At 29.7% G+C, this 17,007-nt stretch overlaps 3 protein-coding genes across 12 annotated transcripts in view; 2 read left to right on the top strand and 1 right to left on the bottom strand.

The window, feature by feature from the left end:
* The first annotated feature begins 1,001 nt into the window (after positions 1–1,001).
* LOC130892576 (anaphase-promoting complex subunit 10) lies at positions 1,002–2,038 on the top strand. Of its 2 annotated transcripts, none has more exons than XM_057798046.1 (3): positions 1,002–1,206; positions 1,319–1,555; positions 1,708–2,038. In XM_057798046.1, the coding sequence occupies exons 1-3, from the start codon at positions 1,107–1,109 to the stop codon at positions 1,917–1,919; spliced, it is 549 nt and encodes a 182-aa protein (XP_057654029.1). In that variant the 5' UTR covers positions 1,002–1,106; the 3' UTR covers positions 1,920–2,038. The 2 variants fall into 2 exon arrangements, with proteins under 2 accessions (XP_057654029.1, XP_057654028.1); XM_057798045.1 differs by having other exon boundaries at positions 1,017–1,215.
* Positions 2,039–3,438: 1,400 nt separating this feature from the next.
* On the bottom strand, positions 3,439–5,715 carry LOC130892290 (40S ribosomal protein S10-like). The gene is made up of 3 exons (XM_057797643.1): positions 5,634–5,715; positions 5,236–5,436; positions 3,439–3,772 (listed from the first exon to the last, which is right to left on the bottom strand). Exons 2-3 carry the CDS (start codon positions 5,433–5,435, stop codon positions 3,499–3,501), a joined length of 474 nt encoding a protein of 157 aa, XP_057653626.1. The 5' UTR covers position 5,436; positions 5,634–5,715; the 3' UTR covers positions 3,439–3,498.
* An 821-nt stretch (positions 5,716–6,536) lies between these two features.
* Positions 6,537–17,007, top strand: part of LOC130893488 (probable phospholipid-transporting ATPase IA) — a 58,817-nt gene continuing 48,346 nt past the window's right edge. For 3 of the 9 annotated variants that reach the window (XM_057799676.1, XM_057799673.1, XM_057799678.1), the window contains exon 1: positions 6,537–6,753. In XM_057799676.1, coding sequence (XP_057655659.1) covers positions 6,696–6,753 — 58 coding nt within the window. In that variant the 5' untranslated portion in view covers positions 6,537–6,695. Of the gene's footprint in view, positions 6,754–6,826; positions 6,994–13,807; positions 13,961–14,108; positions 15,503–17,007 lie in introns of those variants that run through there. The other 6 variants (XM_057799674.1, XM_057799668.1, XM_057799675.1 and 3 more) reach the window with 5 other exon arrangements.

Here is a 17,007-nt window from a genome sequence, read left to right on the forward strand (position 1 = left end):
TCCCATACGAAAAAGCAAGAAAGGTAGCGATGCTCCTTGGTGGAATGACTCTCTGTCCCAAGTTAAGTTCCGAGACACGACATCTCTTCTAATAGAGTAAAGAGTATTGGGGATTAGCAGAATTACAACGAGAGAGGAATTGGAAAAGCAAAGCGGCAAAGTTATATGAAAGTCTGCAAAAATGTTGACATTAAACCTCCGACTGCTAGACTCCATAAGTTTTTGGCGGAAGTTAAAATCAATGCAACTATGGCATTGAGAAAACCAGATGGCAGCTTCAGGAAAGCTGAGGAAGACAAAGCACTGCTCTTGTTAAAAACTCACTTTCCAAGAAACGACTGTACGTGTCCAGGAAACAACTTGGAGACGTAGCATAGCTACGAGAAAAACTTCAGCAGTTTACAAAATAAACTGGACTATGAACATCTTTCAATTGTTCAAGTCAAAAAATCTTACTCATTTTATCCACCTTAGTCAGAGCAGTTTAGAGTTAGGATATAAGTATACCAGAGATATGTAGAAGGGCCAAATTCACCTTCATGACAAGTAGGAGAGGGGAACACCAAACATCCCAAATCAGTCTCACATACTCTATGATAAGTTTTGCTTGTTGTATAGATACATAGAATAAGAAAAAAAATTAAATTTCCCTTGTCCTTCCTCATCTTGAAGAGACATATTACAAACAATAAATGAATAAAGTATATATTTAGATTAAAATTCAAAACAGATAATGCGTCAACAAGATTCAGAGGATATATTTTAACTCATCAATTTTTTCAGTTAGATCAATATATTCCATCATATAAGATTAATTTTTCCAATTTTTCAACGGTCATATGGTTATAATCGATGTTTCAGCTCTTCATATTCAATTATTATACCTTTATCAAATATATTCAACAAAATCATTTCGATCATAATTGTTCACATATTCAACAATGTTCGCTAAGTTGCCTACTAGATAGGACAGAATATGACAGACAATACTTGATATATCAAAAAAGAAGAAGAAATTCTGATTATTTAGAAATTGATCGGGGATGTTTATAATAATATTAAATATACAAGTTGTAAAGCGTGTTTCATAAGCGTTATTAATCAAAATGTCTTTGAAAACTGGTGGAGAAGTTGATCCTATTAAAAACGAAAGAACTGGTAACGTAAGAGAGGTTGGATCACAAGCTATTTGGAGCTTATCCTCATGTAAACCAGGTTCCTATTTATAAGTATTTTCTTAATCAATTACTAAAAATATTTGTGTAATTTGAATTTATATATTTTTTGATCACTGATAATTTCTAAATATTTTCTGTAGGTTTTGGAGTGGATCAACTTAGAGACGATAGAGCAGACACATATTGGCAGTCCGATGGACAGTTACCTCATTTGGTAAACATTCAATTTCAAAAAAAAACTACTATTAGTGATATTTATATATATACTGATTACAAATTGGACGAGAGCTACACACCAAGTAGAATTTCTATAAGAGTAGGGACTCATTTTAATGATATACAAGAAATTGAAGTTGTAATGTTAACTGAACCATCAGGTAATATCAAATGTCTGTTGAACTTATTAATACTTCTTTCAATTCTTTTATACATTCCCATACATCATTTTCTTTCATTGAAAATAGATAGAACAAAGTTTAATTTCAAAACACATACCCTAGTTTCTTAATAAATTTTAAAACTGTTTTAGGTTGGGTGCATATACCAATTAAAGACATTAGGGATAAACCAATAAGAGTTTTTATGATACAAATAGCTGTAACGAGCAACCATCAGAATGGACGAGATACTCATATGAGGCAAATCAAAATACACAGTCCCATAGAAAACCCAGGAGTACCTATAGATAACTTTTTGAATTTCTCTACTATAGAATTTCAACAGCATGCTACAATAAGATAAAATAAGTGGACTTGACAAAAAAAACAGATAATTGTCATTTTCTTTTAATTCGAATATAGAAAAAATACTGTGATATGTTCTCATTTATATTGTTTTTTACATTAAACAATTTGGTATTATTTTGGTTTTTTTGTTGAATCCTGTTTCCACATTTTTCTTTAGCTAGCTGGACACACTGGCAATTATTGATGCAAAGTAGAAAGAAACTAATTTAGTAAAGTTGGATATAATTAAGCCGAATAGGGAACCACCGTTCCCCACATTACAGTTAAAAATTGTGACATTACAAGTTGCATTGTGAAAAATCAACAATTTTCATTGTTACTTGCTAAAGTAGGGGCTAACAAGCCCTTTATGGGACCTGAAATCTTCTGTGCTATCTGCTACAGAACAATGGAATAACTACTGAAAAAGAAGGTATATAGGAGCAAAATCAATTATTAGGACAACCTACAGGAGCTGAGACATGCAAAGACTCTCCTGGGAAACTATAACTAGAGAAGATTTGATGAATGTATCAACCCAAGTAAGAACATTCTACAAATACTAACAGGGATCCTATCAGGGCACTTTAGTCTCAATAGACAATTAAAAACGTTACGACTTGGCAGATAAAGCGATATGCAGATTTTGTTGCACAGAGAACAAAACCTCTATCCACATTCTCTCAAAGTGTGAAAGACTACACCTGGGTACGTATGAAATAAAAGACAAAGATCTCTGCCAGCGAAATATAAAATTAGGCAACATTGCACGAATGTAACTCAGATATACAAGCTCTTGTGTGAATATCTCACTGCTCTTAATGGAAACCATTGGGATCTCTAAATCATATAGTTAGTGCCTAGTTTTGCCCACCATTAACGTATCGTCTCGGATTACCTAAATTTTGTCTTATATTAATGTGACTGTGAAAGACCATAAATTTACCTACCTAATTTCTAGTTATTATTGTATTAGTTAAGATTAGGTACTTAAGAGTTGTACACTGATCGCTCCTAATGGAAACCAACATCATAGTTTAAGTGACTCCAAGTGTCCCTTAGACACAGTAGTAAATTGAGTTTTTCAACTTATGTATGTTAACCTACCACCAAAATGATGAGATTGTTGTTGGTTATTAATTAAGAATTAAAATTTTTGTTATTAAGTAGCAAAGTAGTTTTTAATATGAAGAATATGGTCAACCATCATTGGTAAGCCCGAAAAAACATTACACCGTCTGCACGGTGGTGCAGGAAGACTCTATTAAGTTGATCCTAATTATATAATTGAGGCTATTTTTTGGGTAGACCTTTATTCTTAATCATATACTGACAAATATTTCTAAAAATTTTAATCTTGTACTTATCCTGTCACATTTATCAGTAAGTGCACCAAAAAATAATGAAATTACAAGTGATGAACTTGGAACTTTCATTGGTTTGAAAGTGTCATGGAAACCATGATTAGTCCTGGAAATATCCTGAATTTTTTTTTAAAGAAAAACCTGCAAGAACTCTGATAATGTATAAAACAATTTATTGGTGCCATTTTTTTATTGGATAATCATTTTATAAAACTTAAAATAAAATTCTATCTATTGTGGTGCTCTTCCACGCCCGAATCCCTGCCTGAACTCAACATCAGCTGTTCCTGGACCAACATCAGCTTTTTTATCAGCACCAGGACCACCGGTTGTTCTTCTGTATCCAGCACGATCTTCTGATGGTTTGGAGCCTTCTGACCGAAGAGCTGCGGGCCTAGGACGTGTAGTTTCCGCTCTTGCAGGGCGTTTCAATGTTGAAGGCACAATTTCAGGTGGCAAATGCAAGAATGTTCGAAGATATTCAATACCTGCGTTAGTTAAGTACCTAAAAAATTTACCAAAATCAAATATTCTCCCAAAAATAATTAGACATGACTTCTGAACAAAAGCAAACTTTTTATTCTACATATTTAAAAAAAAATTTGAATATGGTTGATAATATATCATTCCCATTAAAAACAAGATTTTAATACACTCCTAAAATAAATCAGGGCTACTATGTTTGAATTTGCCACTAAATGCACTGGCTGATATAAAATTAGTTCTCCAAAATAATAATAATGTGGATGTCTATCATTTATTTTGTAAACAAATAACAACTGTTATATATATTTAGCAAAACAAATAACTCTTTAGCTGTTGGTTCATTAGAACTTGCATACTTATAGTCTGTAACCTAAACCTCATTATGTCCCAATCCTCAGTAAGTAAAAAAATACTATTCCCTTCCTCTGAATCTCTAAATATGTGGTATCTCAAACTATTTAGCCTTTGTAACTTGAACAAAATGTTTTATCACTAGAAAGCGTTGATAATACATATTTATACTCATAATTTTAATTTCAAAAAGGAGGCTCTGCAAGTTGTAGTTAGTAAAATAGAATGACAACATAACAGATTCACTAATATTTAAATAGTTTTAATATGTATTTGACACTGCATTTAAAAAAATATCCTTAGAAATTGTAAGTTGAAATGTCAGCAGCACATAGCTCAAAGTTTTTTTTTAGTTGAAAACTCGATAGATCTTAAATTTTTCCATTTCTCTTGGCATTGAATTATAGAAACTCCACTTCATTCAAACTCCGTGTCACCCACATAATAATTAATTTTAAAACCTTATTCAAGCTTTGCTATTGAGCATAAAAACTGTGGCCCTCATTGCAAGAAACATTACATACAAAAGCTCTACAGGATGCTTGAGAAATAAATTGTCAACATTCAAATCTGCAATTACAAAACACATTTTATGGATACACAGACTAGGTTAGAACAATTTTATTCAATTACTGTATAATTCTTATTTCTAAATGTTACAATTTGAAAACAAACTATCAAACTTTCTTTCTTATTTAAGGAATTCCTTTAAAAATGAATAGAAGTCAATAGAATTTAAAAGTTTTTCACAGAAATATAAAATATTTTTAAAAGGTAGTGAAATTACTGCTAACATGTTAAGAATACAACAGCACATATGCACAGATTTCTTATAGCTTATGATTACTAGAGGGATTAAATAATCAAGGGCAGTTGTTAAAAAAATTAACAAGCAAAAAAGTTAATGGATTATGTACAATAGGATAGTAAGTAAACAACCAATTGGATAAATGTGTATCCATTTTTTGTAAGTTCATTAATATTCGATATAATAGAAAACAACATCACAATGTTTCTATGTATTCAGTAATAATAGAGGAACTTTACTCAAATTGTGTAGAATCTACATAAGTTTGTTAATAGAGAATGTAATAAATAGTTTAAGAATAAAAGCAATAGAGATGGACTTACCAATAATAGTGCCTCCATGCGAACTGTTCCTTTACATATCCCTTTGATTTTAAAGATTGTAAAGCTTTAATAACCTGAAGATTGGGTATGGTATCTAGTTCAGGATGTTTTGGTGCATGGTAGTCTTTTTTCGCTACCATAACACCCTCCTTAAAGAGGTATTCATAAATAGCAACTCTGTTCTTTTTTGGCATCAACATTCTAAAAAAAAAACGAAGCAATTAATGTCCAAAGAGCAAATTTAAAGGTTATAAAATAAGAAATATGATTGTTTCAAACAAAGTACAGAAATATACACTACAATTACACTTATATTACTAACATGTACTTTTAACACTTCTTTGAATAATTAAATTGTAAGATGTTATAAATTAAAAAAGATTTTCAACATTACTTACTTTGAACACTGTTTTCCAGGTTGTCAAAAGTCAAAAAGAGAGATTTGACAATAGAGAAGAGCTTGTTATTGAGAGAAGAATAGATGTCAACGTCAATGCTTAGTCGATTTTTGGCGAGTAGATTATGTTAGATCGGTAACTATTGGCTTCAATACAAACTTTCAGAATTTTTACCGTAATATTTTATGATTTATTTTAAAATATAGACACACAGGAGTTTATTAAAAAGAACTGCCTGAGAAAAAACGATATATTTTGAGATTATTTATAAACATTTTGTCACCGAAGATGTAAATAATCTTTTTTGTTACCCCTTATTCTCGAATCCCCAAAACATTGGAGAGCCATTTTCTGTTCAAAGTAAAACATAAGTTTCCAAATGGACAGATTGAAAAATCAGCAACACACATATTTACCAACTTTACATGGGGAATAGTTATTTATGTTAAAAGTCCGTCAATGGTACCTGGGATGTAATATGGTAACGATTTTATATGGGTTGAATATGAAGCGTCATCGGGACTTCTAGCAAAAATGATCTGAAATTTTCGTGGAAATAATTAGACTATGGAGTCTATTTCATCTTTTATGCAACTTAAAATGCTTTTATCTAACACATTCTATATGAAACAACCCTAACCTCTTCTAAATTATTCCCGAAAAAACATTCCGTCAAAGTTCTTAAAGCTAAAAAGAAAAACAAGTTATGCAACCCTACAATAAATTAATCTTAAGGCCTGTTTACACAGATTTTAGCGTATACTAACAGAAATAAATAGCACAATTTTTAGGTTACAACTCATTTTCCTTAACTTAATATGTCATGCTATGTAGATGAATAAATGCATATTTAAACAACTTGAATTATTATGGAATTGAACATAATACTATATTATATGTCCAGCCAATCCGACAACCAGATTCTAACTATGTGTAAAAAAGTGCCTGCAGTCAGTTTAAATGTAAATGTCAAATATGTGTTAAGTTTTAAAAGTGTAATATTTATTTTTGTAATGAAATTTTATTAGGAATAGAAATATTTATTGTGCAAGCGGTGAGATTATGTTAACATTTTACAACGGTAGAAGAAATTACAGCACTATTGTAAAAAGCTTTAAAGGTAAATTATTTTGAAGGTTAAGTGTTATCAACACAATCCTTAGATTATTTCATATGTACTATTTTTTCAAAGTTTATCGTTAAAATAGTCGCTTAAATATGTTTAGAAAATTATCTGGATTCTAATAGCAGACAAAGTTTAAAAATTACTTTTTATAGTCACAGAAAAAAGAATGATACGGGGTTTATCTAAGTATTATCAATGAATAAATATAGCCAAAAATGACGATGATGCGTTTAGGTACGTTTTTATATAATTCTATTTTTTTTATACTTACTTTTATACTTACTTTTATACTTACCTAGTATATATAGTTTTTTTCGTGTTTTAAAAACTTTTTGTGAAATTTAGGGGTCACCATTTAAGTATGACATACTTAATAATTTGCTTGCTGATAGTATTAATATAAATTTCTAGAGAACGTATGGGGTTATTTACATTTGCTTGTGGTGAAAATTAAATGAACACTAAAAATAGCAAAATAAAGCATATATTCTATATTGCTCATAATTAAATACTTTTATATTACTTGCTAATTAACAGTATTACATTGCGAGTGTATTATTCAGTTTAAAAAACAATTAAGTTTGAATTCTATATTGGCTAGGGTGGGTCAAAAAAATCAATTATTTTTTTTACAAGTGGCACGGAAAAATGGCTTGCTAGACAGTTTAAAAAATTCCAATGAAATATTAGCTTTTAATTTTAACAGCTTTAATGCCTTTGTATCACAGTTTTTATTTTTTTCTCAGTCCAATAGAATAAAATTAATTCTTATAATTAATTAATTGTATATATTCTTTAAAGTTGTTAAAGAGCATTGAAAAAATTACTCTACTTGTTTGAAAAATAACAGTTGAAAACTGAAATAAATAACTTTTTTATTACTGATTGGACATTTTTTTTGTCTAAAATTATATTTGTAACGAAAATTTTCTCAAAATTATAAATTGAGTTGAATTTTTTATTATTTAATCAAAAACTCTTAAAATCAGTACACGTAAAAGTTTGATGATGAATAATTTATTGAACGCTCAATTTAATCACTAAAACATAAAATACAGTTTTTATAGAGCAGTTCATTTTGTACAAAAAATTTGTATTGTGCTTTTTATAATAGTCACTTATTGTCATCTTATAAAATTCATAAACAAAAATGGAATTTTTCCCAAAAAAATCTTCAATATCATTCCAAATATAAATTTCCTAAAAAATTCCCCAAGAACATTTTTCTCTTCAAGCATTTAATGATGAGGTATGAATTTTTTTCTATAGGACTGGAGAAAAGATTACGCGATGCAGAGGATATTCCTATTAAAATTAAGAGCTTTAAATTGCTAGATTTGTATATAACATAATAGAAAAATATTATTTCAAATCAAGAATAAAACAACACATTTTAATATAAGAAGTATGTACATGAAGCAAACTTTGTTATCTATATATATATATATATATATATATATATATATATATATATATATATATATATATATATATATTAACATACTCTAAAATTATTATTTTATTGAACATGTCATTTTATATAAACCATGTTTTATACATTCCCTCTACTTGAAACCAAAGTATTTAGTGCAAGGTCTGTTCACTTTTTCCCCCTTTATTTGCTCTAGCCCTCAGCTTTTTGTTTGCGTGCCTGGGTCACCAAGCCCCTTTTCCATTATAAAATTAACAGAAATGAGAGATTTGTTGAGTGACACTGGGCGAGACAGTAGATGTCAAATCAGATACTAGCAGATGGCAAAAGTGATTCAAGGAGTGTCTTTCAGTTCAAGGATAATTCTGACTTTGTGCAAATATATAAATGAATCCAGAAAACGATTAATAGGATTCATGAAGAAAATGATAAAAAAAAATTTTTTAATTAACAATGTTGATGAAGATGATTTCATAAATATATTTACATCAGCAGGATTTATAGGAAATTGACAAACACAGATTAGAATATTTTTGTTTAACATTAGATCATTCTAATTTTTTTTATAAAGACTATAGAAATTTTACGATCTAAGTTAAATATGCGAAATAACATACAAGGCTAGAAAAAAATAATTTATATAACGACATTATTTGCAAATGAATCAGGTTACAGTTCTCGATTTCTCACATTGATTGTCACTTTGAGAGCATAGTTAGGTGTAATATAAATACGTCATAATAATAATAACATGTTCATTTTTAATATTGTAAATAATGTCTTTTTCCTCATAACTTAACGATTTGTTTGTTTTGATGTGCAAAGTGTAGTTTTGTAGACAGTAGAAACAGAAATTTGTTATTAACGTTTTGTTGATGAAAATATATCCATGAAAAATGTTATTTTCATAGAAAACACACATCTTCCAGAGGTCAGTGTGATTGCATCTTGTTTCATTTATTCATCATTTTATCTAATTAGTATTCGACTGAAAAAATCACAAATACCAACAAGACAAGACATAGGAAATACTAATATACAATATAATTGAATAAATTTAAGAAATCCGATATAAAAATCAATCCAAGCTTCTATTCATCCTTTACTCACACGAAATATATGATATTTGAATAATTCTAGATAACAATGATCCATATTGATATATCTCATTGTATAAATAAATATTTTTATATATACAGTGCTCAAGTTATGTATATTGTAATGTTTTTCTTCTGATTTATTTAAACTATTTAAACGGTGAGGTGAATACTTACAATAAAAAAACAATATAATAGGCACTACTTACTACTTAACTATTTATCATAATTATCCACTAATACTTACCATTCACTAACTTTATAATTTATAACTTGCTCGCTGATAAATAAACGAGTATTTATACAAAAAGAATTTCACGATAAATCGGTTCTAGAAAGTAAACCAACAAATAAAAGAAATTGATTCTACAAAAACAATATAAACAAATCGCCGGTTTAAATACAAAACATGTAAACAGTATTTTCTTCGTATCCGCCAAACTTTAGCCTTCTCCATCATAACCGAACAGGACTGTCTTCACGGTTTATTTCGTGAACGAGTTCGTAGGAATATAATAAGGAATAAGAAGTGTGTGAAATATGAGTACTCCAAAGAAGTTGGAACCACACTCTGAAATTTTGAATGTTGTTCTAGATTTGTTCTACTTTGTTCCAAAAAGATATAGGACCGAAAATGAAATTATTGAAAATTGAAAAAAAAACGATTTTGAAGCTGATACTGCATTTTAATTCGGGATTCTGGCAGTGGTTCCTAAATATATCGTAAAAGAATAATTTTTCGTTAATTATCAAGTCTGAGCTCTCATTACACTTTCGAGAAATCGCGATTATAATCTTACCTAATTTCTTATTAATAACACCAAATACACTAAACTATTCACCAACACTTATTTTTCACTAAACTATGAACTTATCACTAAATGCTTATACACTAATTTATTCAAATTCACAGTTTTTATTATTCCGATTTGTTCACTATGACATCCAATTATTTACTAACTTCCTAACAGGTATAACACGATGTAATTATCCTATAAAAGCTGTACAGAGGATGCCGCCTTATAACCTTCGTACGACGCGCGTCCACCAAACTTTATGTGCTATTAATATTAAAGAACGGAGGCACATGTGCTTTTAATTCTTGAGATCGACATAAAGTGATCCTCATTTTTTGAGCCATGTCATCAAGCCAAACTTCCCAAATCCCGAAAAACTCAAGAATGGGAAAGTCAAACATGCATCCTGATTTGTTTTTATTGGTTAACCAAGAAGCTGTCCATAAAGATTTTGTGTCTAAAGGCCAAACAGTAAATGAATTCTTTCAAAGCGAAATTGTTTAAAAACTCTCGTGATACCAAATATGAAGAATATTTGTATCTTGCATCATTACGATGCGCCATGTCACATTGTAATTTCAATGAACTGATTTTTATCTGTAAGTTTCCATGATTGTTCCTTTTCCCTGAATTGAACAATCTTTTGTAGCTATATAAGAAAACGGTTGTTTAATTCAAGAATTGGTTTTATCTCTCAATTTTCGAACCTCGTATACCTTAAGTTTTCCAAACTCCAACGATTTTCCTCTTTATATAACATGATATTTTTATTGAACAGAAAATTGATATTGAAAGGGCATGAGTCCGTGGTTTTTACGAGTTGTTTGAAAAGTCAACATACCCAGAAGGTAGTAAATTTTGTTCTATTTATCGATCATCACCTTTTCCTTGGTCGGAAAATAGAAAATGTCATAAAAAATGTTACGGATCGTTAAAATTACATCGAAGCACCATGCGGGAAGTATTTTTCCAAACATTTTATACAAGATTAATAGCTAGTTGTCGTAGTTTGTGTTATCAGCAATTAACTTTTTATCATAATTTTTCAACAGGAAATTATTTTTGTTACGATATTTTATTCCAACATGTCTTATTCTATGAAGTTCATTTATTAAAAATATCCATATTTATACATTCTAATGATCAATTTTCATAATTTTTATTCACGCGAAAGAATTCTTGTATGTAAAGATGAATACTAAAGGACATAGCTCTGATTATTTGGCGTCAGTAAAGATAAGTTTAGAAAAAAAATGATATGTGGATACCACGCATTTTTTCTTGTTCAGTACTTCAATGTTTTCGAGGATATATTGAAAAATTCTTAGCATACTATAGAACTAAACAAAATTTCAATGCCAAAATATTTTATTACTCAACATATTCTCCTCTTAATTGAATACATTTATTACCTCGAACCTGCAACGTCTCTAGACCTTCCAAAAAAAATGTTTCTTCTTGCTCTGCAAACCAGACCTCCACAGCTTTTATTACCTCCCGAAAATTTACGACCTTTTATACTTTTTTTCAGTTGAGGAAAGAGATGATAGTTGGACGGAGCCAAATCTGGTGAATAAGGGGGGTGTTCTAGTAATTCAAACCCTAAATCACGAATTTTTTGCATGGCAATATGAGATTTGTGTGCAGGGGCGTTGTCCTGAAAAAACAAAACACCTTTAGATAGTTTTCCGAGTCTTTTCTCTTTAATTTTTTCCCGTAAAGTGTTCAGTAATGTCAAATAGTAATCTCCAGTTATTGTTCTACCCTTATCCAAAAAATCAACCATGATTACTCCATGGCAATCCCAAAAAACTGAAGCAAGAACTTTTCCAGCATATTTTTGGACACGAAATTTATTAGGTTTTGGAGAAACAGAGTGTCACCATTCGATCGATTGTTGCTTTGTTTCTGGATCGTAGAAATGTACTAAAGTCTCATCCATAGTAACAATTCGGCTTAAGAAGTCTACATCGTTTTCAAATCGAGCACAGATCGAACGCGATGCTACTACTCTTGCACGCTTTTGGTCAACATTCAAACATTTGGGGATCCATTTTGCAGTAATCTTTCTTATGTTCAAATTGACTTGAACTATATGATGAACGAGTTCGTATAAAATAGTGCTTCAGATATTCGACGGTCTGATAAAATCATGTCACGATATTTTTGGGGACTGATACAGAAAATGGCCTTCCCGATCGGTGGTCATCTTCAATGGAAAATTTACCTCTTTTGAAGCTTGCAGTCCAATTTTTCACGGTCGTATACGAAGGGTATTAAGCATATCTTCGTAAATCTGCTTACCTCTTAACCCTCTTAAGTACAGGTACTTGATGATGGCTCGATACTCCAATTTTTCGATTTTCACAATTTCGGTTGACATCTTTTTCCTTTTAATTTATTGCGTAACTTTATTGACGTCAAACTTTACACTGACACTCCTAATAAGTTATTGTTCGTTGCTATGGTAACGCATTATTTTGTTTATGCAGAGAACTGGTATAGGCTAACTAGATATCAATACATCCTCGTATATCACTGTCTAGAGCCTTTTTGCCAACGTGTGGCCCACGCCCTACAGGGGGCAATTTGATTGTAACGGAAGACAATTCTAAAATGGACTCGACACGAGTTTAACCCTTTGCTCTGGGCGATTTAAATGTAATGCTAGATTCCGGTGCCCAATTGAAAGAGAAAAGTAAATTCTTAAATAATTCGCAGAGACATCACTCGACTCGGATGTCAAACAAGTGGTGCTGTAAGTCAAGATCTGTCTCAAACTCCACGGGTTCGTTAACCGACGCGACGCCAGTTAAGTCTGAGAAGCATTTCTTTTCTATACAACCACGTGTTTAATTATTCATAGATTTCGTATTAGTTTTGTTTGGCTTTTTTCTTTTAATTAATGTTATCATTTTTTACGGATTTGAAAGATAAAGGAAAATTCTGCTATTTTTTACTTTTACATTATATGTTTTGAAAAGTTTCGTTAAATATTTACGTCGCTAATTGATAAAAATTCGTCTATATATTTCAATTTTTTCAAAAAAAAGTCATTAGGTGTTCAAAATAATACACTTGAACAAATTTATACTTGCAAGTACCGGCTGATTTGTATATTATTCTATAACTGTGAATAATTTTTTTGATGTTAATGATTGTAGTTTAGTCCAAGAATGCCATGTCCGACGTAAGAACGTGATGTGATTTATATTTTTTGGACCAAAACAACTTTTTGTGGAGTTCGTATTCAAATTGTTTTCTATTGCATTCTATTTACCAGACGCTCTTCTGTTTTCTTCTGTTTCTATATTTGAGACAAGTGTTATGATACAAATTACTTGATGGATTTCTTGGAAATATTCACTTTGACGGTTTTTTTTGATAGTTTATTTAACATGACCTTGTAAAATACTTTTGCAACGTGAACTTACACCGGAAATAAAAATATTGTCAGAAAAAGGAAAGGTTAGACAACAATGTAAATACAACGGTAATTTGGACTCTGCTTCAAACCCGGTAGCAACATTTTTTTCTAAATAATAGAGGCGTTCCATGTCCTGGGTCTATTGATTGAAAATGTACGCGCCACACCTCGTATACATAAGAAAAGTATATATAGTTATTTCTTTTGTTTTTCGATTCGTGATTGAAGTTTTTCGGACCCAGCAGGAGGAGTGAGGGACGCTATGATCGCAATTTTCCACTATATTATTTTTTAGTTCGTTTCGTCTGACAAGTACAGCGAAATAACGAAGGACGTCGTCCTCTTGCTTTCCAACGCAAATGTAGGTAGTATCTAGTTGTTCTCGATGAGTTGTAAGCGTTAGTATGGTGTTTTTCTAAATATACGACCGGGAAAATTTTAAACAATGGTAAGTGTAACGATTTTTGTAGGTTAATTCACTTTTTAAAAGTAAAGGTTGTATCCTAGAAACTTTTATCGAATCTGTAATCGTTTCCTGTTGATTATACCAAGTGTTCAACTAAATATTGATACGGAATGTTGCATTTTATTAACAAACATTCCGTACATGGCGCGAATACTATTTCAATTATTATAGTGAAAATTCGACAAATTCTGTGATAACTGAAACAAATCAAAATTATTTGTATCGTTTTATCCTAGTTGTTAGAAAAGCGCAACATGTGTGAAATTAGTGAAACAATAATTTTTTGTGTGGGGTTGGATAAATGTATGACGCTAATTTTTCAACTTATCATTGTGATTTAAATGGAACTGTTGTGAAAGCCGGACGAGAAAATTTTAAAAAGCAAAAAATACAATTTGAAATTTAAAAAAATACGTAATACAGTGGCTATTTGGAATTCATGATGGTATGATACACTGTACCACAAAGTTAATACACAATTCTAAAAATTGGAAATAAAAATTAGTCAAGTCGATTTTAGAACAGCTTGAATATATTTCTGTAGTTTATCCAGTTTTTGAAGCAATAAAAATGTAGGATATTTAAAAAAAAACAAAAATGTCATTTATTAATTTTGATTGTACAATCGTAACTTCAGATTACCTTGAAATTATGGCATTTCAGTATGAGCGATGTTATTAAAACTATATAGTGTTTGAGAAATTCTTAGAATTTTACAGAATAATACCGAACTGCTGAGAAATTGCTTGAATTTTGCGAAAAAAATCGACACTGTTATCGAAGGTTAAAATTCCGAACGTACCCAAAGTTTCCAGAAATTGCTTGAATTTTCAAAAAATATTCGGAATTGTCTAAATTTTGGAAGTAAAAAAAAATGAAATGTAACTAAATTATAGAGAAATTTTTAAAAATTCTTTAGAAATTCTTAGAAACTCCACAGAAACTGCTTTAATTCATTTCTCAAATGTTTGTGTACTAATCGCACTATCGAAATACTGATTAAATTTTGAGAAAAAGATCCACACTGGTTTTGAATAAAAGAGAAATTTTTACAAATTTATAGAAATTCTTAGAAACTCTACAGAAACTGTTTCAGTTGTTCTTAAATGTTTAGATACTAACTTAACTGTCGAAAAACTGTTCAAATTTTTAGAAAAAATTCAAATTGTTATTGAAATGTGGAGAATTTTTTTTTCATTACTCAAAAAGTTGCGGAAAGTTTAAAAAATTTACTTTGATTTTTACATAAATAATCAGAAATTTAGCGAACTTTTCAAATTTCAATCCAAATTCAAAGTATTATCGGAATTTCCAGAAAATCATCCAAACTGTTGCCGAAATTTCACGAATTTGTTCTAGTTTTACAGAAAACTCCAGAATATTCACAAATTCTTAGAAATTGTCGCATTTTCACATAAATATTCAGAAAATAACTAAAGGATTTAAATTTTTGAGAAAAATACAAATTCTTGCTGAACTTTTTTCAATTTTCAAGGCAAATCTAGAAGATTCTCAAAATGTAAAGTAAGTGCTCCAAACTATTCATAAATTAACAGAAGTGTACCTATTTCACTTTCAAGAAAAATTCAGATTGTCACGACTTTTTTTATAAAAAACTATAACATCCTCAAACTTTCCAAATTTGCTCGGATTTTCTATAAATATTAGAAATATACCGTTAATTGTTCAAATAAATATTCAAACTATTGCCGAATTTTCGAAAAATTTTTTTAATATGTCTTAAAACATGCACAAGATTTATACAAATTGCTCCAATTCTCTTGAAGTAATCATGAACTAATCAAAACTCATATTTTTATCTAACTTTGGAAAATTTTTTCTTATTTCACAAAAAAATCAATACGTTCATAAACATTCAAAAAATTTTCCAAAAAAATACAGAACGTTCACAAACTCTATAGAAATTGTTTCAATTGTTCAAACTGTTGAAGTATATTCGAGAGTTTTTTCCAATTTTCCATAGAAAAGAAAAGAAAAATAGAACGTATACAAAATTTAGAGAAATTGCTATAATTCCATAGATGTACAGATATTTATCAAGTTGTTAAGAGAATTTTCTTCTATTTTTTTTCACAAAGTACAGATGGCTCATAAAATTGCTTGAATTTTCCATTTACAACTAATTAGTGAAATTGGATTCCTCAAACAAAATAATATTTTCAGGCAAACCTTGAAACCGATAATTGTAACTATACTGCAAACAAAAATCTGATCATTTTGCCTCTTTATTTCGCGTCAACATTTTAAATTAGATTTTCAAAATAGAATTAATGTACGTGATTGATATAAAATAACATCTTGCCATAATTTGGAATATAAGGAAATAAAATAAAAATTATGAAAAATCACAGTTTTCTCGATTCAAAATTAACAATAATACTTTTAAATTTAAACAGCATTTGTAAGTTTGATAATCACCTTGTAAATGAATGAATTAAACTAATTTCTACGTTACAATTTAATATCAAACATGATTTAACTTTGGACTCAGTGTATTTATTTACTTATCAATACCATTAAAAGTTCCATGAATAAGGGCATAATCGCTAGAAATAATTCTTATGTATTACAAAATGTGAAATAATACGAAAGAATATTTATTTGAATGTGGTTCTGTCTAATAAGCTATCAGGTTTTTTCGGTTTATGTTTTTTAATCCAAGTTTACTACAATTAGGATAAATAATGCAGTATACCGGATCCCAATTTAAAATTGACGACGATTTTACTGACGTAAGCGTTCCGTTTTATTCAATATAATAGAAGTACGTGTTTTTTTTTTTGAAAACGTAAAAAGAGTACGAATTATACAACTTTTAAATATTACAAACTATGTCATTTTTTATTACAACAAAAAATAATATATCACTATATACTTTACCGTACTATCATCAAGATAACATTTATTCATATCGGCCTTCGTCTCCTTTTTCTTGAATGGTTAACTTACTTACTTACTGAAACAATGTCTAAAGAAAAATTGTGTCACGTTCCTTGGAATTGGTATAT

This window comes from Diorhabda carinulata, chromosome 4 (genome assembly GCF_026250575.1).
Source record: "Diorhabda carinulata isolate Delta chromosome 4, icDioCari1.1, whole genome shotgun sequence".
Classification (NCBI taxonomy): Eukaryota; Metazoa; Arthropoda; class Insecta; order Coleoptera; family Chrysomelidae; genus Diorhabda; species Diorhabda carinulata.

Coding starts and splice junctions, on each gene's coding strand:
- LOC130892576 (XM_057798045.1), top strand. CDS start 1,107: ATGTCTTTGAAAACTGGTGGAGAAGTTGATCCTATTAAAAACGAAAGA. Junction 1,216..1,318: donor CTTATCCTCATGTAAACCAG/GTTCCTATTTAT, acceptor TATTTTCTGTAG/GTTTTGGAGTGGATCAACTT. Junction 1,556..1,707: donor AATGTTAACTGAACCATCAG/GTAATATCAAAT, acceptor AAACTGTTTTAG/GTTGGGTGCATATACCAATT.
- LOC130892290 (XM_057797643.1), bottom strand. CDS start 5,435: ATGTTGATGCCAAAAAAGAACAGAGTTGCTATTTATGAATACCTCTTT. Junction 3,773..5,235: donor GCATGGAGGCACTATTATTG/GTAAGTCCATCT, acceptor TAAATTTTTTAG/GTACTTAACTAACGCAGGTA.